At 26.9% G+C, this 24,752-nt stretch overlaps 1 protein-coding gene, 2 long non-coding RNA genes and 1 pseudogene across 3 annotated transcripts; all 4 read right to left on the reverse strand.

Moving 5' to 3' along the window:
• Window positions 1–11,291: 11,291 nt before the first annotated feature.
• LOC126553376 (uncharacterized) lies at window positions 11,292–14,582 on the reverse strand. The gene is made up of 3 exons (XR_007606546.1): window positions 14,209–14,582; window positions 13,948–14,151; window positions 11,292–11,448 (listed from the first exon to the last, which is right to left on the reverse strand). It is a non-coding gene; the product is annotated as an uncharacterized LOC126553376 (long non-coding RNA).
• On the reverse strand, window positions 12,073–13,585 carry LOC126553375 (uncharacterized). Its single transcript, XR_007606545.1, has 2 exons — window positions 13,021–13,585; window positions 12,073–12,951 (listed from the first exon to the last, which is right to left on the reverse strand). It is a non-coding gene; the product is annotated as an uncharacterized LOC126553375 (long non-coding RNA).
• A 4,160-nt stretch (window positions 14,583–18,742) lies between the features above and the next one.
• Window positions 18,743–19,643, reverse strand: LOC126553377 (uncharacterized; annotated as a pseudogene).
• A 2,470-nt stretch (window positions 19,644–22,113) lies between these two features.
• On the reverse strand, window positions 22,114–23,627 carry LOC126553370 (THAP domain-containing protein 1-like). Its single transcript, XM_050208548.1, has 4 exons — window positions 23,557–23,627; window positions 23,254–23,449; window positions 23,049–23,151; window positions 22,114–22,771 (listed from the first exon to the last, which is right to left on the reverse strand). Exons 1-4 carry the CDS (start codon window positions 23,625–23,627, stop codon window positions 22,707–22,709), a joined length of 435 nt encoding a protein of 144 aa, XP_050064505.1. The 3' UTR covers window positions 22,114–22,706.
• Between the last annotated feature and the right edge of the window lie 1,125 nt (window positions 23,628–24,752).

The raw sequence follows: 24,752 nt of genomic DNA on the forward strand, positions 1-24,752 counted from the left end.
ATGAATTATATTATACTTTCTCTAAATTTAAAATAAATGTAGTGGTAATTGGTTCTTTTTTGAGCAATGAACTCTAGTGTTTTAATTAAGCAAATAATTATTAAAGTTGGAATATTTACACCAATATTAATAATTTAAATTTGATAACAAGAATTCATTGTTATTCTGCTTTAGTATTATAAATGTATTCAATGAATTATATTATACTTTCTCTAAATTTAAAAGTAAATGTAATGGCTATAATTTCAGGTGTGCAAATAAAATCTTATGTCTTACATTAGCAAATGATTAAAAAATTTTGTATCTTTACACACATATAAAAAATTAAAAATAAGTTTTATTCTTTTATAAATTTAATATTATCATTTAATTCTAATAGTTTTATTATACTTTCTTTAAATTTTATAATACATGTAGAGAAAATTGGTCCACTTTGAGCAATGAAATCTAATGTGGTAAATTAGCAAATAATGATTAAAGTTGGAATATTTACACAAATATTGATAATTAAAATTTGATAACAAGAATTCATTGTTTTTTTGATTTATTATTATAAATGTATTCAATGAATTATATTATACTTTCTCTAAATTTAAAAGTAAATGTAATGGCTATAATTTCAGGTGTGCAAATAAAATCTTATGTCTTACATTACCAAATGATTAAAAAATTATGTATCTTTACACACATATAAAAAATTAAAAATAAGTTTTATTCTCTTATAAATTTAATATTATCATTTAATTCTAATAGTTATATTAAATATTCTCAAAATTTAAAAATAAATGTAGTGGTAATTGCTCCTTTTTAGAGCAATGAAATCTAATGTTTTAATTAGCAAATAATTATTAAATTGGGAAGTTACAAACATATTTAAAATTAGGCTGTTGTGATGGGACTGTTTTCAAGGGGTTGGAGATAGGCAATACTCAATTGTTTTGATATTATATGTTCAATAGTTCCTTGAAACCACATTTATATACACGTTGAAAATTAGAATTCATTTTTTTTTTGATTTCGTATTATAAATGTATTCAATGATTTATTATACTTTCTCTAAATTTAAAAATAAATGTAGTTGTAATTGGTTCTTTTTTGAGCAATGAACTCTAGTGTTTTAATTAAGCAAATAATTATTAAAGATGGAATATTTAACCAATATAACAATTTATATTTGAAAACAAGAATTCTTTTTTTTTAGATAAGTATTATAAATGTATTCAATGAATTATATTATACTTCTCTAAATTTAAAAGTAAATGTAATGGCTATTATTTCAGGTGTGCTAAAAATCTTATGTCTTACATTAGCAAATGATAAAAAAATTTGGTATCTTTACACACATATAAAAAATTAAAAATAAGTTTTATTCTTTTTAAATTTAATATTATCATTTAATTCTAATAGTTTTATTATACTTTCTTTAAATTTTATAATACATGTAGAGAAAATTGGTCCACTTTGAGCAATGAAATATAAGTGGTAAATTAGCAAAAATGATTAAAGTTGGAATATTACACAAATATTAATAATTAAAAAATTTGATAAAGAATTCATTGTTTTTTTGATTTATTATTATAAATGTATTCAATGAATTATATTATACTTCTCTAAATTTAAAAGTAAATGTTATGGCTATAATTTCAGGTGTGCAAATAAAATATTATGTCTTACATTACCAAATGATTAAAAAATTATTATCTTTACACACGTATAAAAAATTAAAAATAAGTTTTATTCTTTTATAAATTTAATATTATCATTTAATTCTAATAGTTTTATTAAATATTCTCAAAATTTAAAATAAATGTAGTGGTAATTGCTCCTTTTTTGAGCAATGAAATCTAATGTTTAAATAGCAAGTAATTATTAAATTTGGAATGTTTACAAAAATGTTAAAATTTTAGGCTGTTGTGATAGGACTGTTTTCAGGGGTTGGAGATAGGCAATACTCAATTGTTTTTGATATTAATATGTGCAATAGTTCCTTGAACAAACATTTAATTACATGTTGAAAAAAGGAATTCATTTTTTTTGTTTTAGTATTATAAATTTATTCAATGAATATATTATACTTTCTCTAAATTTAAAAATAAATGTTGTAGTTGTAATTGGTTCTTTTTTGAGCAATGAACTCTAGTGTTTTAATTAAGCAAAGCAAATAATTATAGATGAATATTTACACCAATATTAACAATTTATATTGAAAACAAGAATTCTTTTTTTTTAGATTAAGTATTATAAATGTATTCAATGAATTATATTATACTTTCTCTAAATTTAAAAGTAAATGTAATGGCTATAAATACAGATGAGCAAATAAAATCTTATGTCTTACATTAGCAAATGATTAAAAAATTTTGTATCTTTACACACATATAAAAAATTAAAAATAAGTTTTTTTCTTTTATAAATTTAATATTATCATTTAATTCTAATAGTTTTATTATACTTTCTTTAAATTTTATAATACATGTAGAGATAATTGGTCCACTTTTGAGCAATGAAATCTAATGTGTTAAATTAGCAAATAATTATTAAAGTTGGAATATTTACACCAATATTAATAATTTAAATTTGAAAACAAGAATTCTTTTTTTTTTTTTTGATTAAGTATTATAAATGTATTCAATGAATCATATTATAATTTCTCTAAAATTAAAAGTAAATGTAATGGCTATGATTTCAGGTGTGCAAATAAAATCTTATGTCTTACATTACCAAATGATTAAAAAATTATGTATCTTTACACACATATAAAAAATTAAAAATAAGTTTTATTCTTTTATAAATTTAATATTATCATTTAATTCTAATAGTTATATTAAATATTCTCAAAATTTAAAAATAAATGTAGTGGTAATTGCTCCTTTTTAGAGCAATGAAATCTAATGTTTTAAATTAGCAAATAATTATTAAATTTGGAATGTTTACAAACATATTAAAATTTTAGGCTGTTGTGATGGGACTGTTTTCAAGGGGTTGGAGATAGGCAATACTCAATTGTTTTGATATTTATATGTTCAATAGTTCCTTGAAACCACATTTATAATTACACGTTGAAAATTAGAATTCATTTTTTTTTTGATTTAGTATTATAAATGTATTCAATGAATTATATTATACTTTCTCTAAATTTAAAAATAAATGTAGTTGTAATTGGTTCTTTTTTGAGCAATGAACTCTAGTGTTTTAATTAAGCAAATAATTATTAAAGTTGGAATATTTACACCAATATTAATAATTTAAATTTGATAACAAGAATTCATTGTTTTTCTGCTTTAGTATTATAAATGTATTCAATGAATTATATTATACTTTCTCTAAATTTAAAAGTAAATGTAATGGCTATAAATACAGATGTGCAAATAAAATCTTATGTCTTACATTAGCAAATGATTAAAAAATTTTGTATCTTTACACACATATAAAAAATTAAAAATAAGTTTTTTTCTTTTATAAATTTAATATTATCATTTAATTCTAATAGTTTTATTATACTTCTTTAAATTTTATAATACATGTAGAGATAATTGGTCCACTTTGAGCAATGAAATCTAATGTGGTAAATTAGCAAATAATGATTAAAGTTGGAATATTTACACAATATTAATAATTAAAATTTGATAACAAGAATTCATTGTTTTTTTGATTTATTATTATAAATGTATTCAATGAATTATATTATACTTTCTCTAAATTTAAAAGTAAATGTTATGGTATATATTTCAGGTGTGCAAATAAAATCTTATGTCTTACATTACCAAATGATTAAAAAATTATGTACCTTTACAAACATAAAAAAATTAAAAATAAGTTTTTTTCTTTTATAAATTTAATATTATCATTTAATTCTAATAGTTTTATTAAATATTCTAAAAATTTAAAAATAAAGTAGTGGTAATTGCTCCTTTTTTGAGCAATGAAATCTAATGTTTTAAATTAGCAAATAATTATTAAATTTGGAATGTTTACAAACATGTTAAAATTTTAGGCTGTTGTGATAGGACTGTTTTCAAGGGGTTGGAGATAGGCAATACTCAATTTTTTTTGATATTAATATGTGCAATAGTTTATTTATAATTACATGTTGAAAATAAGAATTCATCTTTTTTTTGATTTAGTATTATAAATGTATTGAATGAATTATATTATACTTTCTCTAAATTTAAAAATAAATGTAGTGGTAATTGGTCCACTTTGAGCAATGAAATCTAATGTGGTAAATTAGCAAGTAATGATTAAAGTTGGAATATTTACACAAATATTAATAATTAAAATTTGATAAAGAATTCATTGTTTTTTTGATTTATTATTATAAATGTATTCAATGAATTATATTATACTTTCTCTAAATTTAAAAGTAAATGTTATGGCTATAATTTCAGGTGTGCAAATAAAATCTTATGTCTTACATTACCAAATGATTAAAAAATTATGTATCTTTACACACGTATAAAAAATTAAAAATAAGTTTTATTCTTTTATAAATTTAATATTATCATTTAATTCTAATAGTTTTATTAATATTCTCAAAATTTAAAATAAATGTAGTGGTAATTGCTCCTTTTTTGAGCAATGAAATCTAATGTTTTAAATTAGCAAGTAATTATTAAATTGGAATGTTTACAAACATGTTAAAATTTTAGGCTGTTGTGATAGGACTGTTTTCAAGGGGTTGGAGATAGGCAATACTCAATTTTTTTGATATTATATGTGCAATAGTTTATTTATAATTACATGTTGAAAATAAGAATTCATCTTTTTTTGATTTAGTATTATAAATGTATTGAATGAATTATATTATACTTTCTCTAAATTTAAAAATAAATGTAGTGGTAATGGTCCACTTTGAGCAATGAAATCTAATGTGGTAAATTAGCAAGTAATGATTAAAGTTGGAATATTTACACAAATATTAATAATTAAAATTTGATAAAGAATTCATTGTTTTTTGATTTATTATTATAAATGTATTCAATGAATTATATATACTTTCTCTAAATTTAAAAGTAAATGTTATGGCTATAATTTCAGGTGTGCAAATAAAATCTTATGTCTTACATTACCAAATGATTAAAAAATTATGTATCTTTACACACGTATAAAAAATTAAAAAAGTTTTATTCTTTTATAAATTTATATTATCATTTAATTCTAATAGTTTTATTAAATATTCTCAAAATTTAAAAATAAATGTAGTGGTAATTGCTCCTTTTTTGAGCAATGAAATCTAATGTTTTAAATTAGCAAGTAGTAATTATTAAATGGAATGTTTACAAACATGTTAAAATTTTAGGCTGTTGTGATAGGACTGTTTTCAAGGGGTTGGAGATAGGCAATACTCAATTTTTTTTGATATTAATATGTGCAATAGTTTATTTATAATTACATGTTGAAAATAAGAATTCATCTTTTTTTTGATTTAGTATTATAAATGTATTGAATGAATTATATTATACTTTCTCTAAATTTAAAAATAAATGTAGTGGTAATTGGTCCACTTTGAGCAATGAAATCTAATGTGGTAAATTAGCAAGTAATGATTAAAGTTGGAATATTTACAACAAATATAATAATTAAAATTTGATAAAGAATTCATTGTTTTTTTGATTTATTATTATAAATGTATTCAATGAATTATATTATACTTTCTCTAAATTTAAAAGTAAATGTTATGGCTATAATTTCAGGTGTGCAAATAAAATCTTATGTCTTACATTACCAAATGATTAAAAAATTATGTATCTTTACACACGTATAAAAAATTAAAAATAAGTTTTATTCTTTTATAAATTTAATATTATCATTTAATTCTAATAGTTTTATTAAATATTCTCAAAATTTAAAAATAAATGTAGTGGTAATTGCTCCTTTTTTGAGCAATGAAATCTAATGTTTTAAATTAGCAAGTAATTATTAAATTTGGAATGTTTACAAACATGTTAAAATTTTAGGCTGTTGTGATAGGACTGTTTTCAAGGGGTTGGAGATAGGCAATACTCAATTGTTTTTGATATTAATATGTGCAATAGTTCCTTGAACAAACATTTATAATTACATGTTGAAAAAAGGAATTCATCTTTTTTTTGATTTAGTATTATAAATTTATTCAATGAATTATATTATACTTTCTCTAAATTTAAAAATAAATGTAGTTGTAATTGGTTCTTTTTTGAGCAATGAACTCTAGTGTTTTAATTAAGCAAATAATTATTATAGATGGAATATTTACACCAATATTAACAATTTATATTTGAAAACAAGAATTCTTTTTTTTTTAGATTAAGTATTATAAATGTATTCAATGAATTATATTATACTTTCTCTAAATTTAAAAGTAAATGTAATGGCTATAAATACAGATGTGCAAATAAAATCTTATGTCTTACATTAGCAAATGATTAAAAAATTTTGTATCTTTACACACATATAAAAAATTAAAAATAAGTTTTTTTCTTTTATAAATTTAATATTATCATTTAATTCTAATAGTTTTATTATACTTTCTTTAAATTTTATAATACATGTAGAGATAATTGGTCCACTTTTGAGCAATGAAATCTAATGTGTTAAATTAGCAAATAATTATTAAAGTTGGAATATTTACACCAATATTAATAATTTAAATTTGAAAACAAGAATTCTTTTTTTTTTTTTTGATTAAGTATTATAAATGTATTCAATGAATCATATTATAATTTCTCTAAAATAAAAGTAAATGTAATGGCTATGATTTCAGGTGTGCAAATAAAATCTTATGTCTTACATTACCAAATGATTAAAAAATTATGTACCTTTACAAACATATAAAAAATTAAAAATAAGTTTTATTCTTTTATAAATTTAATATTATCATTTAATTCTAATAGTTTTATTAAATATTCTAAAAATTTAAAAATAAATGTAGTGGTAATTGCTCCTTTTTTGAGCAATGAAATCTAATGTTTTAAATTAGCAAATAATTATTAAATTTGGAATGTTTACAAACATGTTAAAATTTTAGGCTGTTGTGATAGGACTGTTTTCAAGGGGTTGGAGATAGGCAATACTCAATTTTTTTTGATATTAATATGTGCAATAGTTTATTTATAATTACATGTTGAAAATAAGAATTCATCTTTTTTTTGATTTAGTATTATAAATGTATTGAATGATTTATATTATACTTTCTCTAAATTTAAAAATAAATGTAGTGGTAATTGGTTCTTTTTTGAGCAATGAACTCTAGTGTTTTAATTAAGCAAATAATTATTAAAGTTGGAATATTTACACTAATATTAATAATTTAAATTTGATAACAAGAATTCATTGTTTTTCTGATTTAGTATTATAAATGTATTCAATGAATTATATTATACTTTCTCTAAATTTAAAAGTAATTGTAATGGCTATAATTTCAGATGTGCAAATAAAATCTTATGTCTTACATTAGCAAATGATTAAAAATTTATGTATCTTTACACACATATAAAAAATTAAAAATAAGTGTTATTCTTTTATAAATTTAATATTATCATTTAATGCTATTAGTTTTATTAAATTTTCTCTAAATTTAAATATAAACGTACTGGTAATTGCTTCTTTTTTGAGCAATGAAATCTAATGTTTTAAATTAGCAAATAATTATTAAAGTTTGAATATTTACACAAATATTAATAATTAAAATTTGATAACAAGAATTTATTGTTTTTTTGATTTAGTATTATAAATGTATTCAATGAATTATATTATACTTTTTCTAAATTTAAAAGTAAATGTAACTGCTATAATTTAATATATGTGATCGGTTTGTTTCACAAGAGCAATAGTCAGTAAAATGAGAACCTCTGAATAATGAATCGTACTTTGGTGTGCAATGATGTTTGTGAATTTTGGCATCGCCGCCGAGCAGCCGATACTACCAACTATCACATACAGTTGTAGTAACCACCGACGCCGTCCTCACTGACTATACTCCCCACCATGTAATGGATAGCAGCTCGTAACGCCGCACCAACGCCCGACTGTAGCGCTTCAAATACATAGCTAACGCTTTGTTATGTGTAGTGTCGTCGAACCGGTCTCCAGTCGGCCATTTTATAGTCCATTTTATCTCCTACGATCTGCCGTGCAACGTTGTTTGTTTGTCGACTTCTTCACTTGGGTATGTAATATATTCTTCTTCTTACAGCATCTAATCCGACAATAATCGTTTTCAATTCAGTACGTCATCGATCGGCATAACTTAAATAATAATTACATTTTATAATACAACGCGTTATATTATTTTACTGATTTGTTATCGTCCATTAACGTCAATTTTGATTTCACGTCTTGAAAACACGTGTTAGTATTCATTTTGTTTATTTTATCTTTTAGCCATGCTAAGTTCTGCGTTGGTCCCATTCTAGTAGTTTGTATTGATATATAGTGTAGAGTAGCTACGAAAGCTATAGCGGAGGACAGTGACCGCGCACTGGACAAAGATAGCTGTTTCACATACAAAACTTGTGTGTTTTTAGTATCAATAGTTCAACTGTTGTTAATAAAGGAAACATGACATGGTCGACTAACCCACCAACGACAACATGGGCAAAACGCGACATGGTCTACTATCCTACCAACGCCACAAAGGTTAGGCGGGACAGGTAGACAAATCGCGCTGTATGAATCCGGCCGCCGGCGTTAGTATCTCTGCTATGCGACTCACCAGCGTGAATAAAACGGTTGCTACGACTGTCCATCGATCATCACCAACCAAGAACATGTCAACGACCATACCATATTGAATACACCAATTCTCGTCCAATCATGAAAATTAAGCGATCAGCACCATCGTCGGGATCTAACCAGCACCATAGACGTCGACAGTTCATCCGTGAAACCGGTCAACCACTACCCACCAGGTCCGCGTCAAGGTATGTCATTATTACAATAGATTCTTAAAAGCTTAATTTTTGTTTTTTGATATTAAATATATAATAATAAAGCAATGTTATACTTACCAAACTAAATATAATATGATATATAGTGTATTCTCGATTATGTGTAGTCTTCCGTGGTAATTTTTTGCAACTAAATAATTTTTTATTTTTCATTATATATGAGTATTTTTTATTTTTTATTTTAAAATTTAAAATATTTTAGTAATATTATATGAATGTTTAAATACAAATAAAACATGGTCTACCTAATTTAATTTTCTTTAAATATTATTTAAAATAACATGATTTAATTTTTTTAATAATACATATAAGTAATTATAACATTTTCGTTGGAATTCTAATTTTTCCGATTATCCGTAGAATTTACTTATCCATCAATGCCAAGCGACCCTATTCTGCGAATAATCTATAGTACACTGTATATTGTTATATTACTCCAAAGTTAAGTACCTAGTTAGTTACATTATTTGGCCTATAATAGTATGAATCATTGTGATTGATAAATATAGACAGTGATGTATGCTGTAATTGACTTAAAATACTTAAATAGTTCCAATTACTGTAACCGTAATGAATATAATAACCCTTTACTGCATGACTATTCAAAATTAAAACAAATCATTATTTATAAATTATTTCAATCTTATTGAGTTTGAGAACAATAACTAAAAAATTTATTTTTATTTTTTTAAGATTCAAATATTATTAACTTATGTTTGTGTTGTATAATTGCAACTTTATGTATAAAGAAAATAATTACTTTTATCTATTTAATTAAAATATATGAAAATAGCTAGGTACTAAATGTTAATATATATCTTTGAATAGAATAAAGAATAATATATAATAATAGAAAAACAATATCATATTTATACTTTACATAAATGTAAAAAACCTTTATTTATATGAAGTCAACAGAAAGTTAATAAGCAATTTTATAAATAATAAACATTATGTAAGTAACGATGTATTAGTAAAGAAAAGAAAAATTCTTTGTAAATTAAAAATTTAAATAGCTTCAATAAGTAAAATCAAATCTTTGAATAGAAAAAAAATAATAGAAAACAACTAATAGAAAAACAATATTATAATATGGGTCATAATATTTATATAAATATGAAAAATCTTTTTTTGAAGTCAACAAATTAACAAATAGATAAATGTTTGTTTAACAATTTTCTGTATAACAAAAATTATGTAAGTAAAAACAAATTGGTTTATTTAGTTTCTTTTGTGATCATGGCACAAATGATATTTAACTAAACAATTTTTGTTCTTATTAAAACATTAACTCTTTTTGCACTTAAAACAGTGTACAAAAGTAAAACCTTTACAATCCGACAAATTGCATCTTTGTTTTGTTTTATTCCATTCTGGTCAGTGACTTACATGATCAAATCTTATAATATTTAGAATATGATTCACAGTTTTGACTCTATTTTGATCAGAAATATTAGGTGATATATCAGACCTTTTTAAAGGCCTTCTTCTTGTAGGAGTAAATATTTTATCAGTTGTGCACACTGCACAATGAAGTGCCTTGATTTTGTCTAATTTGAGAAAGTGACTGATTTTCCTTCTAACTTGTTTTGTTCAAATACTTTTTATATAGAATCCAAGAATTAACTCTTAATCTAATAGATGATAAAATAAATGCATATACTACTTAGTGGACCTCATTTTTGTATTGGAATTTCATCACAATCATGGTTGGAAAATAGTTGTTAACTAACTGTTTTAATTACTATTGTCACAATACTTATAATACACCGTTTGGTTATTTTGTTAAATTATGTAGATAAAATTTGTTAATAATATTATGCTGTGGCGCTTAATTCTATCAAAGTTTTTGTACAAGTTAAGCCAGGTGTATTACAATGTGCAATAACACTCTTATTATGAGTGCGCTTCGCGGTTTTGTCATATCCCTTCAAATCCTGACTTTCCATCTTCTAATTAGTCAGACATAACAATTCATTTAATTAATTAATAATAAATATATTAATTCAATTAATAATTGGCAGTAATTGATCTCTCTCTTTGACGTCTATCAAAGGTCTATCTCGAAGCCCTTAGGGAAATGATACATATAAACTATAAAAAGTAAAAACCTTGCGCTCATCAATTAATAATATTGGCCTTTGGCCTTATTAAAACTGTAATTTCTATGTCATTTTCATTACCTACTTTTCTGTTATAAATTATTAAGTATACATTGTTATTTATGTTCTACATTTATATAAAGCCTTTTGGTGTATATGTATTAAGTAAAATAGAAATTAAATCACCACTACAAACCTAAAATTTTAAAATTATAAATAGTCATATATTTCTATTATATAAAAATGTCATAATAGTAGATTTATGTACATGATATAACTTGTTGGCAACATTAATAAAAACGTTAAAACTACTGAATTTTGTTTCTATTGTTTAACCCCGACTTAGAATTATTGACAGTGTAGGTGAATTGAACATCTTCTAATGTGATGCATATTTAATGACATTTTGCTCCCTCATTCTAAAAACAGAATTAGAATTAGAGAGGAATGTAATCAAAGAATAAAATTTTAATTATATTTTTGTAATTCAAAAATATTATTTGTGAGTAGTACTTCAAACTTTTAATGTGTATTATTAAATTTTTTATACACAATTGTTAATTACATTTTCAAATGGAATGTTTTTTGCAAAAGTTAAGTCACTAATAGCATTATTTTTATAAAATAAATTACTTTAATAGAATTATTAATGTATCATAAAATATACTCTTGCGACTAGCGTTAAACTTTGTTATTATGAGATTCACACATATAAACAGGAGTACAATAGAAATAATATACTGATAATTAAGATAAATCATGTTATTTAAATTTTAAAGGAGCACATAGTAAAACACTTGTCAATAAAAGTATTAAAATTTGTCCCAAAATGAAATAACTAAGCATACAGGCTTTAGGTATAATAGTAGCGCATTAATTATAGATTAATATAATATTAGTTACCTTAACAATAGAAGATTATTAGCACTATGAATTATAATACTCCAAACCAATCTATATCCGTATTCATATAATTATAAAATATAATATATATTATGTGTAAATAAATGAGTTAACTACTTAAAGAAAACTAAATTCAAAGGTTTGATATTTTTAATTGTAAAATTATTATTCTCAATAAAATATTATTATAACCAGAAATATTATTCGATATATAATAAAAATAAAAATAATATTTAATATTTAATGATTCACGACCCAGTACCATGCTGCAAGTGGCCAATGGGTTGGAAATCACTGATTTAATACAATAAAATTTGTTAATACACTAAAAAAATGTTTATTTTCCTTGAAATATTTTGTTAAATAATAAACACGCATACATTTTATTAATGAGAAATTCAGATGCATAAAAGTTTGGATGCACATTAAAATAGTTGTTGGCGCGGCAAGTACCTATTACAACAGTAGGCTGGCTTGTTCGCCTTACTTAAAATAAATAAATGAGATAATTTAATAAAATATAACAACAATGATTTATATAACAATGATAATAAAAATAATAACAAATAATAACAATGATTTATGTAATAACAATGATAATAAGTATAATAACAATGATATACTGGCCTTATAGCGCTGTGACTACAATAAAATAATACAATAAACTAATACAAGAAAAATATGTGGCCCATATGGCACACAATAAATAAATAATAAGAACAATATCTTTAATAATAACTAGCCTTTGACGGCTAGGCCCGTCGGCCTTTAAACAATGAAAACAAACAAATATGGTCGACCAATACTCACATGTGATTGTGATTGATGGCAGATTTTATCCCAACGCAACCGCACCAGAACTGTGACGGCACACCGCAGTGTTACAAATACAAAAGTCACAGTCCAGTATGTGCGACCATCAAGTCACAATCACCAACGAAGACAAAAAACAACTTTTTTTGTTCTGCAGCCCAAAACGATGACACGATTGACAAAACAACGTTATTCACAGGCGACCGCTGGCAAACAAAAAAATCAATGAAAGTTAGACGCTGGACAATATCAAATTGCCTCGAACGATATTTTACCAGATGGTCGATTCACAAAACGAAAAAGTGACGACAACGTGTTTTTCACCAAGAAAATGGCTGCAGACACAGGAACATGAACGCTTAGTTGATGTGCACACCACGAGAAGGAAAACAGTAAACACAAGAGAGCGACGGTGGCAACGAGATTCACCACGAAGGCTATGCCGCCGGACAACACAAAATGAAGATAAGTGCCTCAGTGCCACCACACAAAACTGAACAAACACACGAACTAAATAAAACTTGTGGCACTGAGAGCATGACTTTAACTTTTACTGAAAACATATTACATAACCGATAAAATTCAAAACGTTAAAACAAAACGAACATTTCCGTGCGACGATAACAGCGCGATTACGTACCCGGTCGGTCGCACACGGAGGCTTATCGCCGCCGTCGACAATGATCGCGACTATGCAACGCAACGCACCGCTACGCATCGCACGAAAATGATAAAACAAAACCAAACGCATACAACACAATGACATAAACGCGAACAATAGTAAAAACAAAAAAGGATGATTGGAAAACACTATTTCTATGTATTATGAGATGCGTTTAGGTTTAGTATACAATTAGTAAAAATTAATAAAGAATCTTAAGTACTTAAATTATATAAAATAAATAATTATAATTTGACGCGGCTGTGTCAGCCGGTAAATTACGTTGAAAACCGACGGGTACTTGTCGCATTTAAACATATTATTTAAATTTTTTTAATAGAAACGACAAAAAATATAGTGTTAAACATTCAATGTAAATGATATTGATATAGGCGACGAGACTTGAAAACTAGGAGGTAAATTATACGTTATGGGGTTGTCTTGAAGAGAATGAACGTATATCGACGGACAACGGTTCAAGTGTCTAAGCATTTGTAGAAAATTAAAACAGGTGTTGGTTAAATATCATTTGAATATTTACCAAGACAATTGTAAGTATCGCAATAGATTTTTGACTTTTTTCTGGATCATTAGGTATATACGGTAGAGTTTTGATACCAATTCTAGACACTGACTTACGAGTATTGAGAATAATAGACGTGTTGGGACAGGTCATTCCGCTAACATTAGAATATTATAACACTAGCAAGATGTACCGCCAACAATAATAGTCTTGTGTATAACACTAAAACAAAATCATTTATTTATAATTTACTAAATTTTAAATTCATTTGGTGGATACCTTGTCTGCTTAGTAGATGATGAAGCATCAGATTTGTTTGAGGATTTTAACGGCTTGGCGCAAAATGCTTGTCACAAAATATTATATTGTTTACACTCTTCGTTCATTGGTACATTCAATAATTTGTTGTTTCAATACCTTTCTCCTCAAACGCTGGTCCTCTATGTCGATGACGTTTTGATGTTATCTTTGTGACTGACTGGTTGATAATAAATGACAATAAAAAAAAAAAAAGTACGACTTGCCTTTATGGGTTGGTGGTGGTGTCGGGGAGAAGATATTCTAGATATATTTTGTACTTTCTCTTCTTCCACTTAATTTTCTACTTACGATACTTTAAAGGATATTATTTTTTCCAACACCGTCACTTTTGTTAAAATGTTCTTATAGTTTCTGAGCGGAGCGAAGAATATTATATTGGTTTTACAATGATGTCTATTTCTTTTTTTATCCTGTAAACACTTTTTCTCCCCCTAATCTTGCTCAAAAGTAAAAGTGTAGCATAATTTCTGAAAGGTTATGTTCTTGAACTGGTACTTTAGACAGGCGTTTTTTCGATTTTTGAAATGATACTCGAATTAATAAAAGCGCATAAAGCAGAAAAAATGTACAACCACACGATTATATAAAATAAAATAAATATGTTTTTGTTTTTCACCATAGAAACGAATAAAATTAAATAAAAAAGACGTCCTAGTCCGCTCAGAATCGTTTTTTATCGAATGCAATCATATTGCATTCAAAATCGAATGGCAACAGTAAGATTACACTATCCTGTCCTAGGACCAGAGGGACGATGGACAAACATCCACCTCCGAAACGCGCTGATATACTTTTTAAGCTATTGCATAGCTTTTATCGCAGGCCTGGTGTGGTGACTGAAAAAAAATTTTTCGTAACGAAAAAGCGTGACCACTACCTGCGAAATCCCGTAATACCCCTCCTGTCAACCGCGCGGCGACCCGTATCTATTGTCATACCGTGCTATCTGCGATAAAAGGTCGGCTGTCGGCGGCTATTGTTTGCAGATATATTTCCAAGTAATAATAATGTACCTATAATTAATTAATAATTATACGGTTTATATTATATTATAATATACATTTTTATTATATTTATATCTGGATAGTGGATATGATAAAATTACACAGTGTATGAGACATGCTGCGTTATCGTTTTTTTTTTTTTTTTTATTATTATTATTATTTTTAAGCTATTGCATAGCTTTTATCGCAGGCATGGTGACTGAAAATATATTTTTCGTAACGAAAAAGCGTGACCGTTACCCGTTATCATCGTAATGTTACAAAAACGGGGAAAATAAATAATAATAATAATAATCGTTATCATTTATTTATTATTTTAGTTTAATATTATTCACGTTATCTACCAACAAAACAAATGCATTTTGTCAATCAAATCTTGAGATATACGGTGTTGCAGTTTCACCGACGATATACAGTTTAATAATAAAATATAATAATATAATAATATTATATTATATATTATACCTATATTTTATAATATTATATTATATTAATATTATTTTTCTTTTTATTAAATTGTATTAACTTCTTATTTCGTGTTATATGCAATACTGCAATAGCTTTATCGCGGCAGTCCCCGAGTGCCATTTGACTTTTTTTTTTATCACGAACTTCAGTATTCACGTAATCTAATCAACTAATCTAAAAATGATTAGGAGAAATCTGACACAGTAAAATCAAAGTTGGAATGGATTTTGTAATAATCTTCTAGAACCCAGCACTCTTACAGCTCGGCGCAAAATGCTCGTCTCACATAATATATTGTTTGAAAACTTCGTTGATTGGTAAATTCAATAAATTTTGGTTACCATACCTTTCTTCTCATACGCTAAATGTTGGGTCATCTTTTGGAAAACTATGACGAAGTGTTATCGTATATTATAATATATGATGTGTCACACCCAGCAGCAACACTTGTACTCTCCCTTCTTCTACTCTATTTTATTACTTTCGTTGTGTTAATGAGTTTTAGTTTAACTAATACTGTTACTTAAGTTAGAGTGTTCTATTTTTATTATGAACTTTGTATACACGTTGTTAGTGTAATCATCATATTGTATTTCTCGTCAAAATGAAGTTTTTCGCTTTTAAAAAATCATCTTCACTTTCAACCTTGGAATGGAAAGGTTAGTGGACGGAATATCCGAGGAGACGGGGGAATCGGGTCGGTCGCAGTATGTCAGGCACCGGCTGTACGGTCCGTCTTGGGCTCCGGGACCTGTCGGTTTCCGCGTGTGGTGCGTTGGTCGCTCTACGAAAAACCGCCGTGTGGTCGTTCCACCCGCGGGTGTAAGCTTCCTGCGATACCGGGTTCTTGCGTAGCTGCGTCAGTGACATCCGGCTAACCAGTCCTACTGAAGTCGCGGGGGGAGGTGTTTCGGCGCTGGCCGCTGGCAATAACTACTGGCTTATTTCCATGCAGTTTTGCCGCTTGTTCGAGATGAGTGGTGTCCGTTGTACGCTGGTCCTCTATGTCGATGACGTTTTGATGTTATCTTTGTGATTGACTGGTTGATAATAAATGACAATAAAAAAAAAAAAAGTACGACTTGCCTTTATGGGTTGGTGGTGGTGTCGGGGAGAAGATATTCTAGATATATTTTGTACTTTCTCTTCTTCCACTTAATTTTCTACTTACGATACTTTAAAGGATATTATTTTTGCCAACACCGTCACTTTTGTTAAACTGTTCTTATAGTTTCTGAGCGGAGCGAAGAATATTATATTGGTTTTACAATGATGTCTATTTCTTTTTTTATCCTGTAAACACTTTTTCTCCCCCTAATCTTGCTCAAAAGTAAAAGTGTAGCATAATTTCTGAAAGGTTATGTTCTTGAACTGGTACTTTAGACAGGCGTTTTTTCGATTTTTGAAATGATACTCGAATAAATAAAAGCGCATAAAGCAGAAAAAATGTACAACCACACGATTATATAAAATAAAATAAATATGTTTTTGTTTTTCACCATAGAAACGAATAAAATTAAATAAAAAAGACGTCCTAGTCCGCTCAGAATCGTTTTTTATCGAATGCAATCATATTGCATTCAAAATCGAATGGCAACAGTAAGATTACACTATCCTGTCCTAGGACCAGAGGGACGATGGACAAACATCCACCTCCGAAACGCGCTGATATACTTTTTTTTTTATCACGAACTTCAGTATTCACGTAATCTAATCAACTAATCTAAAAATGATTAGGAGAAATCTGACACAGTAAAATCAAAGTTGGAATGGATTTTGTAATAATCTTCTAGAACCCAGTACTCTTACAGCTCGGCGCAAAATGCTCGTCTCACATAATATATTGTTTGAAAACTTCGTTGATTGGTAAATTCAATAGATTTTGGTTACCATACCTTTCTTCTCATACGCTAAATGTTGGGTCATCTTTTGGAAAACTATGACGTAGTGCTATCGTATATAATATATGATGTGTCACACTCAGCAGCAACACTTGTACTCTCCCTTCTTCTACTCTATTTTATTACTTTCGTTGTGTTAATGAGTTTTAGTTTAACTAATACTGTTACTTAAGTTAGAGTGTTCTATTTTTATTATGAACTTTGTATACACGTTGTTAGTGTAATCATCATATTGTATTTCTCGTCAAAATGAAGTTTTTCGCTTTTTTTTACCGTGGTCTGTGTTATCAATGTACATTGTCTACAACTTACTACTTTTAATCATTTATCTATTTTCCGAAGAATTTTATGTACGAGATATATCATACGTCGCCTCTATCACTAAATTACATTTTTTAGGTGTACAAATACATTTTTTTTCAATATATATCGTTAAACCGTGTTTTGGAGAAGCGAAAAATGTATTATAATCTTTAATATTTCCATATTATGTCTTTTTTTTTGCAGTTTTTATTTCTTTAAAACCTGCTCCTTTTGCCACACCCATAAGCGGCCTTTTTATAGCCAGTTAAATAATCGGTACTTCTGAATGGATTGCATTTTTTACTTCAGAATAAATACGTTTAATAGTTCTCTCACACTCGTTATAGCAATGCGTTTCAGACATTCCAAGGTTTCTGCGTGATATGTTAATATGTGTGTAGCGTGCCACGTATGAGGAACCGTAAAGATGTAGATGTTGAAATATTTCGAAAGCCGATTTAATATTTTTAAGTGAATTTTAAAATATAACAAAAAACTTAACATTATAAATACCTAGGAACCTTGGTATGCACATACTTATAATAAGCACTAATTATTAAAGTTAAAAAAAAAAATTAAAATAGTTAAATACTTAAAGATTAGACGTGTCATCATAATTTAATGGCAAAATTCCTTGCGATGATGTTGAGGTACTATATGAATTAGCTGGTGAACTCAGTTGACATTGGTACATAATATTGTTGTAATTTGGTGGTTCTTGATAAGGTTGTGTTTGAGGAGTTGATTATTTGTCATTTATCTCAGAGATTAAAGTGAGGGTCCTAAGTTTAGCTTCTTTGATCGCTTGTGGTGAAATTCGTTTAACCGTCATAACAATACTTTTGTAAAACATATCAACATCATCCTCTTCACATAGGTATGGTTTTCATACTTGTGGCCAATAATTTATTTTGTTCTTGGATACTTAATATTGTATCCTTCGTATCCTTTGAACGTTTGGCCAAAATAACAGAAATCTTATCTTCCTTTTACCGAATACGTTTCCCTGCATATGAAGTTGAGGGTAAATCGGACATGGTATTTTCTGTTAGTTCTTCGTTGTCTTGTAAATTTTCTTTGACGTCTTCAGGTTTAATATCGTCAGTAGTAGATGCATTTGAAATATCGGTATCAGTTATTTCCATATTTGTTATAGTGCTATAGTAAAAATACTTCAAATACATTTATAATTGTATGATAATAAATGTATATATTACTCTTTGTGATTAATTAGTTTTTTTTGGGTATACATAAACTGTATTATGAATCAATTTTAGAATGTAATATAAGTATCAGCATACCTACTTTCGTACTCAACAGTGTCCAAAAATGATAAATTCATTACACATTTGTTATTTTTTTATATGGAGCCGCTGACCCTGTCGGAAGTTTTTTCTTTTGCTTCACATACGTGTCTCGAATATTCTTCCAGCGTTTTTTACAGCCATCGCCTACACAATAGGTGGAGTGTAGACAAAGAATAAATAATTAATATTAAAATAAAGTTTGCGTGTAAATTACTAAATACTTGAAAATTATATTTTCAATACATACTTGATCTTCCTACTTCTTCAGATATATTTTTCCAAATATTATCTTTAAAATAATTATCTTTTTGCTCTTTATGGGCACTATTGAAAATAACTTTATTATTTTCCACTAGTGAAATCAAAATTTCGTCCTCTGTTGGGGAAAATGAAAATTTTTTGATCGACATGTTGACTCCAAGTTTCTTGACGCAACTCTGGTCCGGACATAGAGTAATATAGAGATGGCGCTTTGAAATAAATTGAAGCGTCAAATGCCTTCTGTGTACAGTGTTACCATGTTTTGCGAAAATAATATGGTGCAATTACCATTTTATTGTTTTTCCACTTAGTAATACTTGAAATTATGATTTTAATAAAATACTCTTAAGGTATGTTTATTGTTTATTGTTTATTGTCCATAATACATTTATAACAGAAATATTAATTAAATTTATTAATAGTAATAGTAATAATATTGTTTATTTAATACAAATAATCAATTATTGTAAAATATAATTACAATTAACAATGCTGGCTAAGACCAAACAATTACAATACAGTTCATAATATTATAAATTAAAAATCAGTGAAAAGTCAATAGTTTAATTTATAATATTGTAAATAAATTATTTACCTTGGAATAGAGTTAGTTTATTATACCACATGCGGAGTGACGGTTTTTCATTTAGTTTTTTGACACAATGGTTAATTTTTAATTTTGTGTATGTAGATGAAATTGATTTTATAAGAAGGATGGCATGATCTGATAATGGACTTAACGATTCTGTTCTATGAATATTTAAAGAAGTAAATATGTGTGAGTTATGTATAAAATCACTTAGAACTTTTGACTGCACTAATAAGGTACTTACGGCTTTATTTTTATAATCAAAACTCCGAAGAATTTTTTCTGTAAGAATACATATAGTAATAACATCATCACTGGGATATATCAGTCCACCTTTATTACCACCTTGGTTTTTAAGATTGATGAATGAATTTAAAAATTGTTGCTTATCGGTAGCAATCAGAGACTCAATACATGTTTCACACTTAAGACTTGACATCAATTTATGAACAACAAATCCAGCTAGGTATGTAAACTACTATTTCTTGAGCAAAATTACTGAAGGTATAAGTATCTTGCATTTTTATATAATCATGGTCATTATTAAAAGATGTCACATTGTCAGAAGTTTCTCCAATTAAATCAGTATCAATTAGAGAACATGTATTATTTATAACCTTAACCGGATCTGTACTTGAGTAATTTAAAATATCTATGTGTTCTAATGGTATACAATTTCCAGAATTAAAACTTGGAATATTGTTTATTCTTATCACAAGTTTCTTATATGCAGATTGAAATTGGCGAGCCGTTGGATTGTTGTTGAATCCACCAAGTAGTGATCTGACATTACCAAAAAATAATTCTATATGGTCTTGACTAATTTTGTAAAGTTTAATATGATTCAGCTTTTTTGTTGCTATTAAACTAGAGTACAAGTGTAATAAAGAATTGAAACACACAATAAATCCAATGAAACCAGTTCTACGATTTGACTCCAATACAGGTACAAAATTATTGTTTTCTTTGACTTTCAAACATTGAATATATTTTGTTATAGCATTTGCAAACTCTAATATTTCTTTATAGTTTTCTTCACACATAGCTTTTTTTTTCCCAATACAATTTTCTGACCTTGAGTTCAGGATATCAAACCCAGCATTGAACATTTCAATGAATTTTATTGTTGCACCAGCTTGCAAAAAATCAGGAAGACACAAGTTATTTTTTAAGAATTTAAGAGCATCAGCTACTGACTGACTAATTAACTGTGTAGCCAGCTTAACTTTCATATTTTGTTTATGATAATGAATATGTTGTTTTCTTAACTTGTTGGCCAAATGGGCTCCTTCTGTTTCCTGAAAAATACATAACTTTTGTATAAAACTAAAATCAACTATTTGGTTATCCCCATCCATAAAAATTTTTTTTTCGCCAAAAGCATTTCTTACGAGTTTTATCATATGAGCTGGATCAAAAAATACAGCTACTTCAGTATTACTATTGTTAGTAGATTGTGCAACAAATTTTGTATTTAATGTGCTTATATTTAAATTGCAACCTAACAGTTTGGCCATTGTAATATTAGATGAGCAACCATCAAAAGTTAAGCTAATTATATTAATACCAGTTTCTTTCAACAAACTCAAAGCATGTTTTAATAGTTCACATTTTTGAGAACTATTTAAACTTGAAGTTAAAAAATAGCCTATAGGAATCTTCCAGTCTTCGTTAACAGCTACAACCATAAAGACAAAACACTCTTTTGCTATGTCTAAGCAGTCATCATGCATACCATTACCAAGATTAATTTGCCCATAATATTTATTGCCGTCGTACTCCAAATGTTGATGAATAGTCATTTCATCAACCATAAGGCTGCAATAAACAGGATAAGCTGAGTGTTTTACTTTAAGAGATAGAGTTTTGAAAGCTTCATGCGTAAAGCCAGGCTCAGCGTTCATGTGAGAATACCATTTTGATAGAGTGCGAGGGTGTGGAAGTATAGTGCTAAATTCTTTTCTTACATAAGCATAAGCCTTGACAGAAAAAAAAATGAAGAGATAAAACGAATTGGCGTAAAGCAGGACTATATTTTCTAGGAAGTTGTTTCCCAGCATTTTTTTTTGCCCAATTGGTAATCAAATCACTATGCTTACCAAAAGAATCCAATAATGTGTTGGTATCCTCGGCATTGATAAGATTTTTCTTCTGAAGATTATGAATTATAGACTTCAAGGAAGCAATTTTCTTACTCTGACGTCTTGCTGTTTTGTTGGAGTAACTTCAATTTTTTGTTCTTCAGTTTTACTTCATCTGACAACTGACGAACACCACGTTTTAAAAATAGCCGTCTGGGAGTATCGCAAGAATCAATCTCAGAAGCAGCCACAAATGATGAAATTAAATTTTTCTAAAATACCGGTAAAGTGCACGATTTATCATGTTCAGATATATTTACGAAATTTGAATTCTCAGGTGTTAATGGCATCACTCCACATTCATTAATATCATCAACATTAATGGTAACAGACACGCCTTTAGTGGATATTTCATTTTCATTAACAGTAATAGGAATCTATAAATTAAATTGAATTTATATTATTATTAAACATTGTTAATTAAAGAATAAAACCAATTACTTGATCTTCATGTTCCTTGGCGCTAACAGAAGTGTTTGTATTTAAGAAGGTAGATTTGTTGAATCTGATACTGATTCTCCATTACAAATAACAAAATCAGGTACTTAATAAAATATTGTGGCTTAAACAAGAATGTTAAAATGTATTTAATTTAATCAACTATGTACCAATAACAAATAAAATAAATATTAATTTTAACATTTTGGGTTTATTTTGATTTATTTATCAAGAATAGTTACCTAAGTGCTAGAACAATAAGTAACGGGTATAAGTGTATTTTATTTAATAATCAAACAACTTATACAACATAATCTAACATAATATAATAATATAAACAATATATAGGTATCTAATTTTGTAGAATGACATAGAATGTTGTACCTTGATCAGGGTCTGTGTTACTTTAAAACTACTTTTAGATTCATTATCAGAACACACAATTGGCTGATTTAGTAGTTTCTCTTCTTCGGAATACAAATTTTTAGCCTAAAATAATATATCAGTATTGAAACAAGATAAAATAATATTAGCTACATAATTAAATTGGTAGTTAATTCAAATTACGAATAAATTATATAAATTGCTTACACTTTTGATCCTTAAAATTATTTTTGATGGTACTGCATTTTCAACTAAGAACCTTTTACTATTCCGCAACACAAAACATGTCTGAAGAAAATGTTTTGAACAAATCACAGAGTATTTATTTATACTTTGTATATTTAATTTATTTTCCAAAGCGAAATTCTTCCATTTGTCTCTAACTTTTTCATTAACAGGAAACCTATAAATTAAATAAGTGTTGTTATATTAATGATTGATATTAATAGTTAAGAGCTTATGCCCATAAAATCGAATGGAACAAATATTATACGATAAGTTTATACTCACTTATGAAAAGTAATATCTTCAATTGTTGAACTTTTATTCCTTGTTCTGCCATAAATAAAACAACTAGGCATTTTGGCTGAAATATGAATAAATTAAAAGTCGAATATCGAAATTCGAAACACAAAAAACGAAAAAGTTAGAACTTAGAATTAATAATCACGATATCATATTATTGTCTATTTACATTTATAAAAATTGTAATGATTTGCAGCGCGATCTATAAGATAAGACTATTGTAAACTGCCTCCTCGATGGTTTCAATTTGATTCTACTGTCGATATACGAAACGCCATCTCTATATTACTCTATGGGTCCGGACCGGTACTGACGCCGGACGCCGCGTCAAACGCGAGTAGCGAAAACAGTCATATATAAAATACATAATCTAGGGTCTCGGCGTCAGACGCGCTGCAGGGAAACCGTACCTTAAGAGTGTTGTTTGGTTGTCCACCATTGTTTTTACCCTTCACTTATTTATTTCTAAAGTTACTGATCCGTACTTGATCATTACCTGCTCATTATAAGAACCCTATTATAAGAATATTTGTTATACCCCTAATGTTTGGATATTATTGTCAACGGTATGGAAATTATGTATTATATTTAATATATAGTATCAGAGCTCGTTGCACGTGACTCTTTGCGCTGGTCGTGGAACTCACGGGCTAGTTTTTGTGGCAAGGACTATAACCTATCTTATCTTTTAATACTATTACAGCCCTTTATTTTTAATTCATTAAATTACTTAGTCAGATCTTAATCTTGGTTTTATGTTGATTTTTCGTTTAATCAATAATTACAAAATATTATGTTTAACTTTAAGAAAATTTTAGTAAGAACTAATGTTCTAAAACATAGTAACTTTAATAATAGTAAAATTTAAACTTCTGTAATGCAAAATTAGCATAAATTTGAACAACCAAATTTTCTAAACTATAAAGTGCTCGTCAAGATATCCGCCTTGTTATTGTTCTAGCCAACCTAGCATGTTAACATACCTATTATGATGTTTCTTAAAACTATTTCGAATCAATGAAAATTTTCATTTTATTTAAAAAATAGGTGTGATAATTAGTATATCAAGTAAAAAAAATTTCATGATTGTTAATGTTGATTATTTTACGAGTACATTTTATAGTATGATAGTAACATATTTATTAAAAAAAAATATATTACATGATATAAATTGAAGTTCT

The sequence above is a fragment of the Aphis gossypii genome, unplaced genomic scaffold (genome assembly GCF_020184175.1).
Source record: "Aphis gossypii isolate Hap1 unplaced genomic scaffold, ASM2018417v2 Contig00222_ERROPOS65107, whole genome shotgun sequence".
NCBI classification, from domain to species: domain Eukaryota; kingdom Metazoa; phylum Arthropoda; class Insecta; order Hemiptera; family Aphididae; genus Aphis; species Aphis gossypii.

Coding starts and splice junctions, on each gene's coding strand:
- LOC126553370 (XM_050208548.1), bottom strand. CDS start 23,627: ATGCCTAGTTGTTTTATTTATGGCAGAACAAGGAATAAAAGTTCAACA. Junction 23,152..23,253: donor TAATTTTAAGGATCAAAAGT/GTAAGCAATTTA, acceptor ATATTATTTTAG/GCTAAAAATTTGTATTCCGA. Junction 22,772..23,048: donor AGTAACACAGACCCTGATCA/AGGTACAACATT, acceptor CAATATTTTATT/AAGTACCTGATTTTGTTATT.